The sequence below is a fragment of the Salvia miltiorrhiza genome, chromosome 1 (genome assembly GCF_028751815.1).
Source record: "Salvia miltiorrhiza cultivar Shanhuang (shh) chromosome 1, IMPLAD_Smil_shh, whole genome shotgun sequence".
Classification (NCBI taxonomy): domain Eukaryota; kingdom Viridiplantae; phylum Streptophyta; class Magnoliopsida; order Lamiales; family Lamiaceae; genus Salvia; species Salvia miltiorrhiza.
In genome coordinates, this window is record NC_080387.1 from 33677045 (window position 1) to 33693392 (window position 16348).

Consider the following 16348-nt stretch of genomic DNA (forward strand, 5'->3'; position numbering starts at 1 on the left):
GGCTACCACCGTGTCATTTTCGGCGCCGGCGTAATAAAAAATCGGTCACCGGATAAATTTGAGACAAAAACGAAAGATTGTATTTAAAAGTAGATTTTTTAAATTATGAACAAAAACCAATTCCGAGAAAACGTTATAGATTTACAGGCAATTAACCCATTTTATTTTATCTTTAGAGGGCGTTTGGCTAAACTTATTTTAAAGAGCTTATAAGCTTTTGAAGCTTATAAGATATGATTTCTTAAGAGCTATTAAGTTATTAAAGTGTTTTGGTTATTGAGCTTATAAGTTAGAGAGAAAAAATTTAGTTAGAGAGAAAAAAAATTATTAGAAAGAGAAAATTGAATAGACATAAAATTAAAATGATATATAATGAAAATAAAAAATTATAGTTAAATAATATTTATAAAATAATTGTTACATATAAAATTATGAAAAAATAAGTTAGAGATAGAGAAACTCATTTTTTGAAGATCTTATAAGTTCTTAGAGCTTATTTTTAAAATTTATAAACCGTATAAAAGCTTATTTTAATAAATAGTTTGAAAGAGCTTATAAACTGTTTTAACAAATTTATACGCATTTTTTAAAGAAGTTATAAAATCAACTAGACACCTCCTTAATCTTTCTAAAAGAACGGCCGCCCCACAGCGGCCCAACGCTCTGTTCATTTAGGATTTGCCGATTATAACAATAATCATGGGGCCAGACGGCTTTTTTTGGGGGGGATCACTGTGACAATAACGAGAATTGCTAGTATTAAATTATATAAAATTATAATCCATAATCATACGAATATCAATATGATTCTTCGACGAGACATAAAACGAATTAAAATATAGTAGGCTCTTATTCTCTCAAACATCTTTTAAAAAAAAAAGTGATGTGGATTTAATAAAAATTAGATGATGATGTGGATTTAATAAAAATTAATTGTGTATTTGATGAATGGAGAATGAGTTCTACTAAAAAATAAAGATTGTAAAAATAATAATCAGTAGAATTATTTTTAAAAATAGATTAAAAAATGTTTTGCCAGGAACTAAAATAAAAAGAAAGAAATATTTTTGAGAGAGGAGGAAGTATTAAACGCAATCATTCAAATTCAATAGAGTAGTTAATTAAGATAATTAGGGGTATTTTCTCAAAAAAAAAAAAAAGTTAATTAGGAGTAGGTTTGCCGATGATGGCCCACCAATTGGTAGAAATGCCAAATTTTGTTTTCAAGAGCATCAATTTTCATCAAATTTCAGGTCATTTTCTGGGATCCTCTCTGTTCAGTTAGTTAAAGATTCAATTTTGGCAGCATTGAATTCTTGTGATTCTTTTTCTGCATATTTAGTTCAAGAACCTGTTTTACTTGCATTCTCTCTCTCTGTCTCTCTCATGGCGTCTCTGCTCAATCTCACCCCATCACCCCTGATCTCCACTTCAAACCCATGTTCATTCCCAGCCAAGACTCCAACTTTGCATCCAATCCCTTACACCCATCTCAGAAAAAATCCCCAAACAGCTCAAAGCAGCAAGTTCGACAGCTTTCTTGATTTGGAACCCAAATCAAAACCGGAGTCTTTGAATTTCGACATCCCCTGGTTCAACCAGGCCGACCGCTCCCGGTTCGACGTCATCGTCATCGGCGCGGGCCCGGCCGGTCTGCGGCTGGCCGAGCAAGTGGCCCGACGCGGCATCAAGGTATGCTGCCTCGACCCTTCCCCCCTTACCATGTGGCCCAACAACTACGGCGTGTGGGTTGATGAGTTTGAGAGCTTGGGATTAGAGGATTGTTTGGATGCTAAATGGCCCATGACTTGTGTTCATATAGATGATCGAAAAACCAAGTATTTGGACCGTGCTTATGGTAGAGTCAATAGGAAAGACTTGAAATTGAAATTGTTATCTGATTGTGCAACACATGGTGTGAAATTTTATAAAGCTAAGGTTTGGAAGGTGAATCATGAGGAGTTTGAGTCCTCAATTTCTTGTGATGATGGCATTGAATTGAGGGCTAGTTTGATTGTTGATGCTAGTGGCTTTGCTAGTGCTTTCACCGAGTATGACAAGCCGAGGAATCCAGGCTTTCAGATTGCTCATGGCATTCTTGCTGAGGTCGATGAGCATCCCTTCGATTTGGACAAGATGGTGTTGATGGATTGGAGGGACTCTCATCTTGGAAACGAGCCATATCTACGTGCTAGCAATGAAAGATTCCCGACCTTCTTGTATGCGATGCCCTTTGATTCGAACCTGGTGTTTCTTGAGGAGACGTCGCTCGTGAGCAGACCGGTGCTGTCTTATGCAGAGGTGAAGAGGAGGATGGTGGCGAGGCTGAGGCAGCTGGGGATCAGGGTGAGAGCCGTGGTTGAGGATGAGAAGTGCTTGATCCCGATGGGGGGCCCCCTCCCGCGGATCCCCCAGAGTGTGATGGCGATTGGGGGGAATTCAGGGATCGTGCACCCTGCTACTGGCTACACGGTGGCTCAGACAATGGCGCTCGCCCCTGTGCTTGCGAGGGCCATTGCTGAGTGCCTTGGCTCGACCAGGATGATCCGGGGGGCTCCCCTTTATCAGAGGGCTTGGGATGGGTTGTGGCCTGTGGAGAGGAGGTGTGTGAGGGAGTACTACAATTTTGGCATGGAGACGTTGTTGAAGCTCGATTTAAACGGGACGAGGAGGTTCTTTGATGCCTTCTTTGAGCTTGATCCTCACTACTGGCATGGCTTCCTTTCCTCAAGACTCTCTCTTGGTGAGCTTGTTTTGCTGGGGTTGTCCCTCTTTAGGCATGCTTCAAATCCTACTAAGTTGGATATGGTTACAAAATGCCCTGTGCCCATGGCTAAAATGGTGGGGAGATTGGCCCTTGAAGCCATTTGATGTGAAATAATTGTAGTTTTTTTCTTTATGAATTTATACAAATGGTTCTTGATTATCTGTGGTGATATAAGATTTTTTTTGTTCTGTGAAATTTGTAGTTTCTTTTGTTAATGTGTTATTGGTGTTGTTTAATTGCCAAGTGAATATTGTCATGTGTTAGTGTCATACATTGATGAAAAGAGATGCAAGCATTAACTTTTATATATCGGATTGAAATGTGTTAAAGATGTTAGTCATTGAGGATTGTAGCCATTAAATAAAATTTCGATATATGATTGAAAAGGTGAGTACAATACAACTTGAAAAACAAGGGAAATATAAATATGCAAAAACAACATTACAAAGCTACTGGTAAAAGCTTAATTGTCAAGGTTGCTCATGGAGATGGTGGCGATGGAGGAAAGCCATATGACGGAATAGGCAGCCCGGGTTGGCAAGTAGGTGTTGATGGTGATGGATTGTAGTCTGGAGTTGGTGGTGGAAGAGTTGGAGGAAGTGATGGAGGAGTTTCTGGTACACTTGGTGCCGGAGTGTAAACCGGAGATGGTGGAGATTGATAGGTTGGTGTTGGGGGTGGTGGATTATAGACCGGTGGAAGAGGTGGAGGAGATTGATAGGTTGGCGTTGATGGTGCCGGAGTCGGTGGTGGAAGAGTCGGAGGAAGTGATGGTGGAGTTTCTGGTACACTTGGTGTGGGAGTGTAAACCGGAGATGGTGGAGATTGATAGGTTGGCGTTGTTGGTGGCGGGTTATATACCGGTGGAGGAGATTGATAGGTTGGTGTTGATGGTGGTGGACTTTGTGGTACACTTGGTGCAGGGGTGTAGACCGGAGTTGGTGGTGGAAGAGTTGGGGGAGATTGATAGGTTGGCGTTGGTGGTGATGGTGATTGAGGCGGGGTTTTTGGTGGAGTCGAGGGAGGGTTGTAGGTCGGAGTTTTGGGTATGTGGTGGTGGTGGTGGTGGTGGTGAGAAGGATGAGGTTGAGGTGTATAAGGTGGTGGTGGTGACGGACTAGGTGGAAGAGGGCTATACGTCGGAGGAGGGCTTTGTGGTGGTGGATTATAGACCGGAGGAGGTGATGGTGGTGGACTTTGGGGTACACTTGGTGCAGGAGTGTAAACCGGAGTCGGGGGAGACTGATAGGTTGGCGTTGGTGGTGGAGTCGAGGGAGGGTTGTAGGTTGGAGTTTTGGGTGGTTGGTGGTGGTGGTGAGGAGGGTGAGGGTGAGGGGTATAAGGTGGTGGTGATGGACTAGTTGGAGGAGGGCTATAAGTCGGTGGCGGGCTTTGTGGCGGTGGAGAGTAGGTGGGGAAGGGCGGAGGAAGAGTTGGTATGGCCGGAGTGTATGTCGGAGATGGCGGTGGCGCATAGCTGGGAGTAGGAGGAGGAGGCGCGGTGGTGTCCGGCGGTGGTGGATTGTCATATGGTGGAAGGTGAAATGGAGGCAGTGGGTTGAAGTAGTGTTTCCAGTTTGGCCATTTCAAATGGCAAAATGGATTTGTTGCAGTAACAAAACCAGGCAAGATCACAAAGACTGCAACAATGAGATTCAAGAAAACACTCACAAATCTCATGATGAAGAAGCCCTGATTTTACTGCAAAGCCTTGTTTATGGCATTAAAATGTGACATTTTTGAGCTGCATTTATAAGGGGTTAGAGCATTGATTTCAAGAATTCGTGTCGATGTAAAATTTGGTGATGAAAATGGCACTTTCTGCATGGCTTTGCACAACTGTGAAAAATGGTTGAGCAAGATTGTCTTCTACATAATTATGTTTAATTTCTTTGAGGATTTTACAGTTCATCATTTTCTCATTTGACACTCGGATTCCTTTATTACAGTTGTTAAGGGTCTTACTTTGTTGCATGTATTAGTAAGCAGATTTATGTACAATTGTTAACATGTTTGCTGCTGACTTTACTACTAATTATTTTGAGTAAAGTTAATTAATTATCGAGCACAAGATTTGATTCTATATTTGGAGTCAGTTGGAGTATTTGAGTGTGTGATTTTGTCCCTATCTTCATATGCATTTACACCTTATTGGTAGGATTGATTCAATGGGATGTATTCAACATATGATTCGACATTAATCGGTTATGAATTTATTTGAGCTGATTCATAGTTGGAGTGGTTGGTCATGAATTAGGGGAATAGTGTTTAATTTTATTTTATTTTATTTACTCTTTCATTTAGAATCATGTGTGCATTATTATCTAGCTATTCAGATTCAGTGTATCAAAATTAGTGTCTTATTTATTTTCTTTCATTTTTTTTCCTTCAATTTCATTTTTGCATATTGTAGTTTAATTTTGTAATCAGTAATTAGAGTTTATTCGACTCAATTAAAATATACAATTATTCTCAATCCTTTAATTTTACTTTTATTAGTTAATATTTCATTCATCCACGAAAATTGTGGTGTGATTTGGGAGGACACGAATTTTAGTAAATGATTGGAAGATGTGTATTAACGTGAAGAAAATGACTTACCAAAATTGAATGGAGAAAAAGACTCATCAAAGTTAATGTGTTAAATGATTTGATTTTTTTTATAAATATCAAGTGTTTAAAATATTAAAGGAGGTGTACCAAAATGAAAACCCCATAATTTTTGTGGAAGCACGAAAAATGATAATAACACCGTAATTTTCGTGGATGGATGGAGTAATTCATTATTATGATTGATAAATAAGGAGTATAATCATTTAATTTCAATTTATTAAATATAATACATAATATTATAATAAATTTTATTTAAAAAAATATTATTATAATAACACAAAAACTCCTGTGAAACCGATTTCACGATGAAATCGACTTTTCAATGACACTACTTCAATATACACATGACCACCTGTTATAATAATAGTCAATAGATACATAATACTGACACAAAAAAATTAATGAACACTACCAGAACCGTTCACCTACCCACCGTGGGCATACATAATGTGCCCACCATTGATGTGGCAATCTTAATTAGAGTATGATAATTTTAATTAGAGTAAGATATGTTAATTCTCTTTTCAAATTAAAACTGTTACATCAGTGGTGGAAATATTATGCTTGCCCACGATAAGTATGTGATCGGTTTTATGAACACTAAATCCCATCTGTTTATTTAGTGCTAATATTTTACATATGACGAGATGCATTAGTGGAAGGGAATCAAGCTTCATAGTGTGGTAACAATTCCATCTAAAGATGTAGGGTAAATTTGATAGGTGTAACATGTAGCAATAGTACAGAAAATTAAAATCTGAAAATTGTAGTAGCCAAACTTTGCTCGACTCAATTTCGAATTTTATAGAAATTTGAGACTTAACTAGTAAATTTGGATAAATTGTTACATATTTATATACTGTGATAACTGCTAATGAAAAGGGCCAGTACAACTATATATGCTTTGATATTTTTTTTTACCTTTGTCAACTAAAAGTGGAATATTAGTTTAATGAGTAGATGACAAATCTTATTTATGGTATATTGGTGGCGGTTGAATAAGTAGAGTATTGCTGTAAATTACTCCCTCATCACAAAGAGTGTGTGGTGGAATTGATGGCATAAATTTTAATAAAATAGTTGAAATATGTAATTTTAGTGTTAAAGATAGTATTGAATTCATCAAATTGTAAAAGTAAATGGTGGGTAATTTGTAAATATTGAGTGTAAATAAGGTTTAAAGTATGAAGAGAGTTTCTAAAAGAAAAACACTCAATCTTTGTAAACGGACGAAAATAGTAATAAACACACAATTTTTGTGAACCGAAAAAGCATATAATACTCTTCCTGTTCATAAAAATAAGTCCTAAAAGCATCTTCAGCAGGGTGCAAACGCACGACTCAATCTGCCCCGCTTCGCATCCCACTGCGCCGGCACCCCCTTGGCTCAATCAGTGGCGGATCCAGAATTTAATTTTTGGGGTGCGCTACATAAACATAAACTAATACATTATGTACATTATTTAAATTGAAAATCATAAACTATTTCTTTCTCTTCTAATGACACACTACTAATATTTGAACCATCCAAATTCGTAACTTTTTCTTGAAGAAGATGTAGTACCTTTTTTTTAGATCTTATTTAGATGAACAAGGGATGATGAGACGATTTTTTATCCTCTAAATTTTTAGCTAATTGTTCTACAAATGGGGGTACAAATATAGAATTAAAAGTAATTTTTCAATTTTTATACATAATAATATTCTTTTTATAAAACATTTGAGGGTACAACTATACCCCCTTTGTTCTATACTAGATACGTCCCTGTCAATTGCCAGCTCTAAAATTCGCACTCGACTTTAAGGAAAAAGTGTGCAACGCGTGCTTGTACGTGCCTTTATTAAAAAAAATAGATTTTTATTTAAATTTTAATTTTAATTAAATATAGTTTTATTTTTTTATAGTGTACTACACATTGTAGAAAAGCTTACACACTTTGATGTGAGATTCAATACAAAATCAACTTAATGTAGCTTCTCTTTTTACAGTAAATTTACACACTTTGATGTGAGATTCAATACAAAATTAACTTAATATAGCTTCTCTTTTTACAGTACACTACACATTGTCGAGAAACATACTTTTTCCAATGTGGGATACAATATAAAATCAACTTAACGTAGCTTCTCTTTTTTTAGTGCACTACACATCGTAGAGAATCATATACTTTTTGATGTGGGATACAATACAAAATATTTTTCTTCAGTTCTTTCAACCTTTTACCTAATTGTTTATATAACTTTCTACATTAATGTATTTCAAAAAATTTAAATTTAATATAAATTTTTATTTTAAAATTCAATATTTATTTTAATTTTCAAATGCATTTAAATTAGATTAATGAGGTGAATTTGAAATGAAATTTCTGTATTAGTTATTGTAATGTTTTTTTAATTATTATTTTAATTAATATAATGTGGCAATTTTAATTTTAATGAAATGTTATATTTTAAATTTGAACAGTTAAATGAAATGAAATAGAAATAAAAAATTAGAGCCTCAATTAGAGCTCATGGTTGTGGAGTAGAGGCTTTAAGGCGGGGACCATCCTCTTAAAGTGGGCTAGCTGGAGACGCTCTAAGGGAAATTCAAATGGATTTTTAAGAAAAAGTTAGTTATTTATTTAGTGTGTAGAGAAATGGCTCTATAAGTTAAAAATACAAAAAATAGAGAGAGTTAGTGAGAAAAAGACCCCTTCTATAATTAAAAAATGGTGGGTCCATGAATAGTAAAAAACAATTAGAACATATTTTTATGGACGAACGAAAATGACAAATTACAATTATTTTTGTAAACGAAGGGAGTATATCCTTTTTAGTATAAACTCTATTGATTTCAAATCGGATGAAAAGCTTCAACTTCATGATGTACATGTATTTCCTTTCATAATCCATACCCCACGTTGTTAAAATATGCAAGTTTTGTATTTATTTGTTTTAACTGGTATTGTTATAAATTTATGTGTTAATATATAAATATAGCCACTTTCATATAGTAAAATTAAATTTTAGCCTATGAAATAAAAACATAAAAAATTGGCCAGTTTTTGTGTAAAAGTACAAAATTACCCCTCACTTTAAAATTTTAAAAAATGGCCAGTCAAAAATACTCCCTCACTTCTCTCGCTCGCTCTCTCTCTCTCTCTATGCACTCTGACTTCTCTCACTCTCTCTCTCCCTCCCTCATTCCTTCTCTCCTCCGGCGAAGCGCCGCCGCTCCGATCACCGCCGCTCTTGCTTCGTCCGCCGCCGCCAGAACATCAAGGCTCGAGTTTCCAAGGAGCAGCAGCCGCTTCGCACTTCTCTCCCTCCCTCCTTCTTTCTCTCCTTCGGAGAAGCGCCGCCGCTCTCGCTTCGTCCACCGCCGCCAGAACATCAAGGCTCGAGTTTCCAAGGAGCAGCCGCCGCTTGCGCGCTTCGTCATCCAATCGCAGGCCCTACATTCTGGATCTCCAGTGCGTATATCAGATCTGTTTTTGTGAAGATTGAACGAGGGCTTCGTTCTGGATCTCAGCGATTTTCCAGCTTTGCCTTTGGCTGTTTCGATTTGGACGTTGATAATGGAACAACGTTGGACTTGAGGGATGCGTAGCGTGATTGGATTTGTTCCAATCTCCCCTGCAGCTGGCGTTTGAGCTTCGATTTGGAGTGGTTGAGTAGTGCATCCGAGAGCAGGAACTCGAGCTTCGATTTGCTGCCATGGGCGACGTGGAGCGAACCGTAAGGCGTGGTGGTGATCGCCGACGGCGAATCGCGGCCGCTGAGCGGCAGGATTAGGGATTTCTCGAGGTTGATGGCGTCGAATTGGGCAGGGTTTGATTGGGAGTTAATGAGGAGATTCTCGATGCATAAAAAACCCTAGTTACATATCTGAATAATTTTGGGGATTTTTGTCTTAATTCCTTGAAAAAACTTTAGATTTGAGACGTTTGTGAATGATTTTCGTTCTAAGATCTGTTGAGATTGTTGATTTGGAGATTGAATGCTAAGATTGTTGATTCGAAGGAATTGTTGTATTTTGATTGTTGATTTAGAGGAATTGATGTATGTTGATGGTAGATTGAGTTGTTGTATTTTGGTGTTGTACAGCAATTTTTTTAATGTTCTTAAATTCACAACCAAATTTATGAATTCACAATTTAATGTTCTTGAATTCACGACCACATTTATGAATTCACAACTAGATTTAAGAATTCACAACCAGGTCGATGAATTCACAACTTAATGTTCTTAAATTCACAACTAGCTCGATGAATTCACAACTTAATATTCTTGAATTTACAACCAAATCTATAAATTCACAATCAAAATAAATTACAATTTTAATTGTGAATTCAAACTTTAAAACCTCAAATTCACAACTACTTGAATTCACAACCAAAATAAATTCTAGTTGTGAATTAAATTCAGGTTGTGAATTCGACTGATTGTGAATTCACAACCAACATAAATCTGGTTGTGAATTAAATTTTGGTTGTGAATTCGTTTGTTGTGAATTCACAACCCAAAAATTCTAGTTGTGAATTAATTTTTGGTTGTGAATTAAATTTTGGCTGTGAATTCGACTAGTTGTGAATTCACAAACAAAAAATTCTGGTTGTGAATTCGACTGGTTGTGAATTCTCAATTCACAACCAGAGTGAATTCACAACCAAAAAATTTTGGTTGTGAATTCACACTGGTTGTGAATTGCGGGATTTTTTAAAGGGGTGATGTAAAGTGGCCATTTTTTTAATTTTTAATGTGGAAGGGTATTTTGGTAACAGTGGCCATTTTTAAATATTTTTATCTTAGTGGACAATTTTTAATTTTACAATATAAAAGTGGCCATTTTAAAAATCCACTCTAAATTTATTCGGGTGTAACCATGAGCTACATATTGCTCTTTCTTGTTTCCGTAACTATTTTCAGAAGAAATTTTTTTACCAGATTTTGAAATTAATTAAAATGATATTAGTATTATAATATGATAGGCATCAAAAGCAAAATCATAGTTAATAAAAAGATAATTAACAAAGTGTTGGGTCCTGGAGGGTTAACTGAACAGGTGTATATGGGGGGAAATACACCTGCAGGCTATTTTTCACGGATTGAAAACAAACAAACCAAATTTCAGTTAAAAAATGGTTGTAGACTGATACTGAAGTAACTTCAGTATTTTTTATTTCAGTCAAGTACAGAGCTTTAACTGATATTCGCGTAAGGCTATTTCTCAGCATTGGTATGCCTTTACACAAGAGATTGAACCAAAGCAAATAAAATTAATGCCTTCCCCATCGAATTAGAAAAACCCCTCGCCGGCGCGATGCTGGAAAAGATCGGCGCGATGCGAAGCTTCAACACTTGGTAATGAGCGAGAGGATGGAGGAAGGCGGTGATAGGCTTCCCAGCGGTAAACTCGCCGGAAATCAAGGGAGGCGGCGGCGAATATTTTGGGGATCTAGGGCTTTAGGCGCTGGCGGTAGGAACGATGACTCCACTGGCGTTGTTGGTGAGTCGGGGATACAGAATAGGGCGAGAAAGAGTAGTGGAGGCGCGGATTGAAGTCGGCGGCGAGGTTCGCTGTGTGTATGTTTGATGTCTCTTGTGTGTGTGTGTGTGTCTGTGAGAGACGAGAGAAGGGGGAGCAAAGGTAGGGACGAGGCGAGAACATAAAGGAGAGGGAGATGGGGGTAGCCGGCGGCGGCGACTTGCCGGAGCAGGTGACGGCGTGACAAGGGGAGGGAGGAAGAGAGAGAGACCGATGAGAGGGAATGAGAGAGAGTTTTTAGTTATTTTAAAAAGGGTAGAATAGAGTTTAATTTTCGGGATGGATTTTCATTTATAAAATGACATGGATTAAAAAAAATAGAATATAAAATGACATGGACTAAAAAATAGAATATAAATTACATGGTGGGATCCGGAGAGCCACGTCACATTTTTGGCGATCGGAAAATAAATGCCGGATATATTTGATAAAACCTTGATACTTTGAGCTAGGGTTTAGAGAACATTTTGAAACTTCTAGGATATTTTTTGATAAAGCGGGTATAATTCAAGGTTTAATATGATATTTATCCTAAAGCAAAAGAATTTATGGATGGACGGATGAGGTGATAAAAACATCATTATTGAGCATATAATTTCCTCCGTGTAAAAGGCGAGAAACAATTTTAGCATAAACCCATCTGAAAAGGTTTCATCGCTCCTAAATTTTCAAGGGTTAAGGTGCAGAAAGGCCCCTTAAGTAGATGCCCTTATAGCGTTTCACTCCTCTTACTCACTGTGTGTGCAATTTAGCCCCTAAAGTATCAAAAATCGAACATTTAACCCCCTCCGCCCTAACTCCGTCAGTCCACCGTTAGTCAAACTTTTTTTTTAAAATTCAAATCCCTTCCTCCGGCGTCCGATGCTCCTCGAGAACGGCCAAGCAGCAGAATCGGTCGTCGAAGCCGCGCTGCCAGAATTCGGCCGTCGAAGCCGCGACACCAGGAGCAGCAGCTACTCTGACTCCCAAACCAACAGCAACATACAATCCAACCTCTCTCTCCTCACCCTCTCCTCCATCTCCCAAACCGGCCGCCGAAGCCGCGCTGCCAAAATTCGGTCGTCGAAGCCGCGACACCAGGAGCAGCAGCTATTCTGACTCCCAAACCAACAGCAACATGCCAACATACAATCCAGCCTCTCTCTCCTCACCCTCCCCTCCATCTGCCTTCGTTTTCTCATTTGGATTTGCAGCGGACTGGTTTGGAGATTCTTGCTCACCAGTTCTTGAATCTTGAGAGGGCAGATTGGATCTTAGTCCCAGTCCTCCATTGGCGTCATATGCCTCTCTGACGCCCTCCTCCGCCGCATCCTCTCCCTCCCCATCCCGCGCCCATTCCACGCCCTAATCTTCTTCGATGTGCACCAGCTCTACTCCAAACCCGAGCTCTCATTCCCCACAATCAAATCTGAATTCGCCCTTTCCAATCTAATAACCCTGATTTCAAATCCAAACTCTTCTTCTTCGAAATCGATTTTCAGGAATCCCAATCTTCCTTCGCCCTATTCGGCGTCAACTCCCTTCCCCACATCCGCCTCATCCCGTTGTCCGCATTCGACGCCAAGACGGATTCCATTCAAATGGACGCCGCCGATTACTCGAGACTGGCCGACTCCATGGTCGAATTCATCGAATCCAGAGCTAAGCTCACCGTCAGCCCCATTTTTGAAATTAAAATAAATTTCTATTAAAATTAAAAAAAAAAAAGTTTGACTAACGGTGGACTGACGGAGTTAGGGCGGAGGGGGTTAAATGTTCGATTTTTGGTACTTTAGGGGCTAAATTGCACACACAGTGAGTAAGAGGAGTGAAACGCTATAAGGGCCTCTACTTAAGGGGCCTATCTGCACCTTAACCCAATTTTCAATTACTATGTGGTTGACGATGCAATAAATAACGTTTGACAAGAAGGAGTATTTGAGCATTATCCGAATGTGCTGTATTTGTAATAACGATGTGGAAACACATAAACATTTATTTTTTAAGTGTGTGACATAAATTAAAATGTATGTGATAGAATACAAGAGTGGCTTAAGATAGGAAATCGAATGACCACTCTTTTTAGTGCTATTAAGCGCATCTTTTGTAGGAAAACATTAAACATGTTCAACTATAATGCAAATAGCAAAAATTGCTCTAACAGCTACGGTAAACCACCTTTGGTATGTTAGAAACATGTCAACTTTTGAAGATGTACCATTCATCATCACGTACATAGTCTTCAAAATCAAGAAGGATGTGTACACTTACTTATACCAACACTTTCAAGTTGTCCATGTCATGTGGATATAGTCACCATCACATTATCAGGTACTATCATTCCTTAAACTCTTAATTTACATATTTGAGATAGATATTTTTCCCTGTACAATGAGATACCCCTTAATAATTATATTTTTTGATAATAAAATATTGTTAGCTAGTGTTGTCTTTTATTTTGTTAATTCATGGTTTTTGTTAAGTTATGAAGGCTCTTCAAAAAATAATGAAAACTAAAATCCCTCCATAAGTTAGGTATACGACTTTATATATCTTATCTAATTCTAAAATCAAATCGTCTTTCTCACTACAAAATATTAATCGACTTGCCACGAAATTAGATACAAAAAAAAAATCGCCGTTGATTAGAGACAGAATAACGATAGAGGTTCAAGTTTGATAATGGTGACAAAACAACGATAAATGATTTGGAGTCGCCAATTCTATGATTGGTGAAAAGTTCATCTTCAAATTTTTTAGCGACAAATAATTTAAAATTTGAATGATTCAATCGATAGTCCGTCTATTTCATTTAGCGACATAATTGTTGAATTTTATGAATATTTTTGTTGTTGATCGCTGTTAGGTTCTCCCACAAATTTGCAATGTGAATTGCATTTCATAGTGATATAATCCCATAAAATTTTTATAATTGGCACTAAAATGCGTTGCAAAAAATTAAAAAAACAAACAAACAAATTAACAAAAACTTGTAATAATTAAGGAGATTCCAAAATACATGTGGAATTAATTATAAATCTTATGATAGATTGAAAAAAGAAAAGAAAACTCCAACAAAGTTGAATTAATCCTAAATATCTAAAGTGGAGCAAGTTAGTCATAACTCCTCCACACAAAAACCTAATCTTCCACAAAATTTTATACTATCATAAATCCTTAAAATGACCAAATTAAACTAATCCATCTTCAATCAAAATATTCTCTCTTCTTCAGCCGCTATAAATCTCTTCACTAATTCTTCAACACAAAATCATCCAATTCTCTCCCACTACACCTCAACCAATTAAACATACTAGAAGAAGAAGAAAAATTACGATGATGAATTCGACAAAAAGCAGTGGCGAAGCAGCCATAAACATCTCCGAATCCAAATCGACCAAAGCCAAAACCGCCGCTGCAACTCGGCTCCCGCAAGCTCCGTGGAAGAGAGGCGCTTCCATTTTCGACTTCATTCTCAGGCTCTGCGCCGCCGCTGCCGCGCTCGCCGCCGCCGCCACCATGGGCACCACCGACGAAACGCTCCCTTTCTTCACTCAGTTCTTCCAGTTCCAAGCCAGCTACGATGATCTCCCCGCTTTCACGTAATAACACAAAATTAACACTCATTTTAATTTACTACTTTTGCTTTATGTTTTTAATTTACGAGTAGTTCGACTTGCATGTTGCATGCAGGGACAGAGTTAAAAGGAACCAAGCCCCCCACCAAATACTTTTTTATATTATTTTGTTACTATTCTAAAATTGTCAAAAATTATTTGTGTGAATATATGATTATAAATTAATGAATAGAGTTACTGTGAGTTATTTTTGCCTCGGCTTGAAAAAATATCATTTCGTGCTCGACTTGTTGGGTTCACGAACATGCTTGATTTTGTTTGTTCACGAATCCTTAAAGCGAGCACTAAAACAAGTCAAACTCGAGCTCGAGTAATAAGTTGATTAAGAGCACATCTTGAATAATTTTGTAGCCTTCATAAGTTTTTAGAAAGGTCAAACTCGAACATCATTTTTACAAATATCAGATGAGCTGAGCTTGAGTTCATACTCGGATACAATATTATCAAATATTATACGATCTGAGCTCAATCGAACTCGATCTCGATCTCGGTAATTAGGTGACGAGTGGAGTTCAATCAACAAGGCAAAAGCTCGAACTGAGGTCGAACACCCGAATATTAATTAAACAAGTCGAGCTCAAGCCGGCTACAACCCCTATATGAATCATTATACTACAATATAGCTCCCACGATAAATCCTAAGAAAATTATCTTTCAAAATCTCAACTCAAAATTTAAAAAATATAGCTTCCACTATAAATTTATGGTGCGTCTTCCATCGTTGCACGCATAGTGTATGCATGATTTTCTCGTGCGAAATCATCTATCACAAAATCGTGTTGTATCTAATTGCATTTTTGTATCATTATAATTTGATATTATTGAAATAAAATGCAGGTTTTTTGTGGTGGCAAATGCGATTGCTAGTAGCTACTTAGTATTATCTTTGCCTTTCTCCATTATTGGAATTGTTCGCCCTCAAGCAGCAGGAATCAAGCTTCTTCTTCTCATCTTCGACACGGTAATTAATATTTCGATTATAAATGATGATATTTCATCATCCATTTCTACACGTTTATAAATCATTAATTTACAAAAAAGAAATACTATTCGAAAAAGAAAATCAAAGTCGCCTGTTTTCTTTGGAGAGATTTTGAATCGAAACCTACATTTGGTGCGTATGTACATTTAGCAGTTTTTTTTTTAATAAAAACAGGCGGTGGCGGCTTTTACCACAGCGGCGGCAGCGGCAGCGGCGGCCATTGTGTACCTAGCGCACAACGGCAACTCCACGGTGAACTGGCTAGCCATCTGCCAGCAGTTCACCGATTTCTGCCAGCGCGTGAGCGGCGCGGTGGTGGCGTCGTTCATCGCCGCCGTCATCCTCATCTTCCTGATCGTGCTTTCCGCGGTGGCGCTGCGCAGCCACTGATCGTAAACTCGCATTTTCACAAGCTTAATTACGAAGTCTGTTTCCACTGTTTTTTATTTTATTTTTTCAATTTCGAAATTTGTGATTGTGATTTTGGTGTAGAAAAAACATGTAATTATTTGAAAATGTTTTTAATATTGTTAAATGTGAAAATGCTTTTCTCTGTCACCTATTTTTTATTTTTCTAATGAAAAGATTTCGGCTCATCATTGATCGAGACAGATCATAGAGCATTTGGGAATTAGTGATTGGCAATGTTAGTTGGAATTTTATAGTAATCCTTTTTCAAGACATAAATTGGGTATCGGTTGCAGCAGCAATAAGTCGTTATGTATTAATCAATGAGTAAATATATAAAAATACAATGCAATTAATATGATAATATCTCATTTTCTTGGGGTTGGAATATGGTGTAAGAATCACTAAACGCTCTAGCTAGAGAATGTGCC

The 16348-nt window shown here is 37.6% G+C and overlaps 3 protein-coding genes across 3 annotated transcripts; 2 read left to right on the forward strand and 1 right to left on the reverse strand.

The window, feature by feature from the left end:
- Positions 1-1198: 1198 nt before the first annotated feature.
- LOC131021403 (capsanthin/capsorubin synthase, chromoplastic-like) lies at positions 1199-2962 on the forward strand. Its single transcript, XM_057950592.1, has one exon. The coding sequence runs from the start codon at positions 1387-1389 to the stop codon at positions 2869-2871; it is 1485 nt and encodes a 494-aa protein (XP_057806575.1). The 5' UTR covers positions 1199-1386; the 3' UTR covers positions 2872-2962.
- A 255-nt stretch (positions 2963-3217) lies between these two features.
- Positions 3218-4447, reverse strand: LOC131006753 (extensin-like). Its single transcript, XM_057933881.1, has one exon. The coding sequence runs from the start codon at positions 4445-4447 to the stop codon at positions 3248-3250; it is 1200 nt and encodes a 399-aa protein (XP_057789864.1). The 3' UTR covers positions 3218-3247.
- A 9673-nt stretch (positions 4448-14120) lies between these two features.
- Positions 14121-16067, forward strand: LOC131021412 (casparian strip membrane protein 2-like). Its single transcript, XM_057950602.1, has 3 exons — positions 14121-14491; positions 15365-15488; positions 15684-16067. Exons 1-3 carry the CDS (start codon positions 14226-14228, stop codon positions 15897-15899), a joined length of 606 nt encoding a protein of 201 aa, XP_057806585.1. The 5' UTR covers positions 14121-14225; the 3' UTR covers positions 15900-16067.
- Positions 16068-16348: the final 281 nt, after the last annotated feature.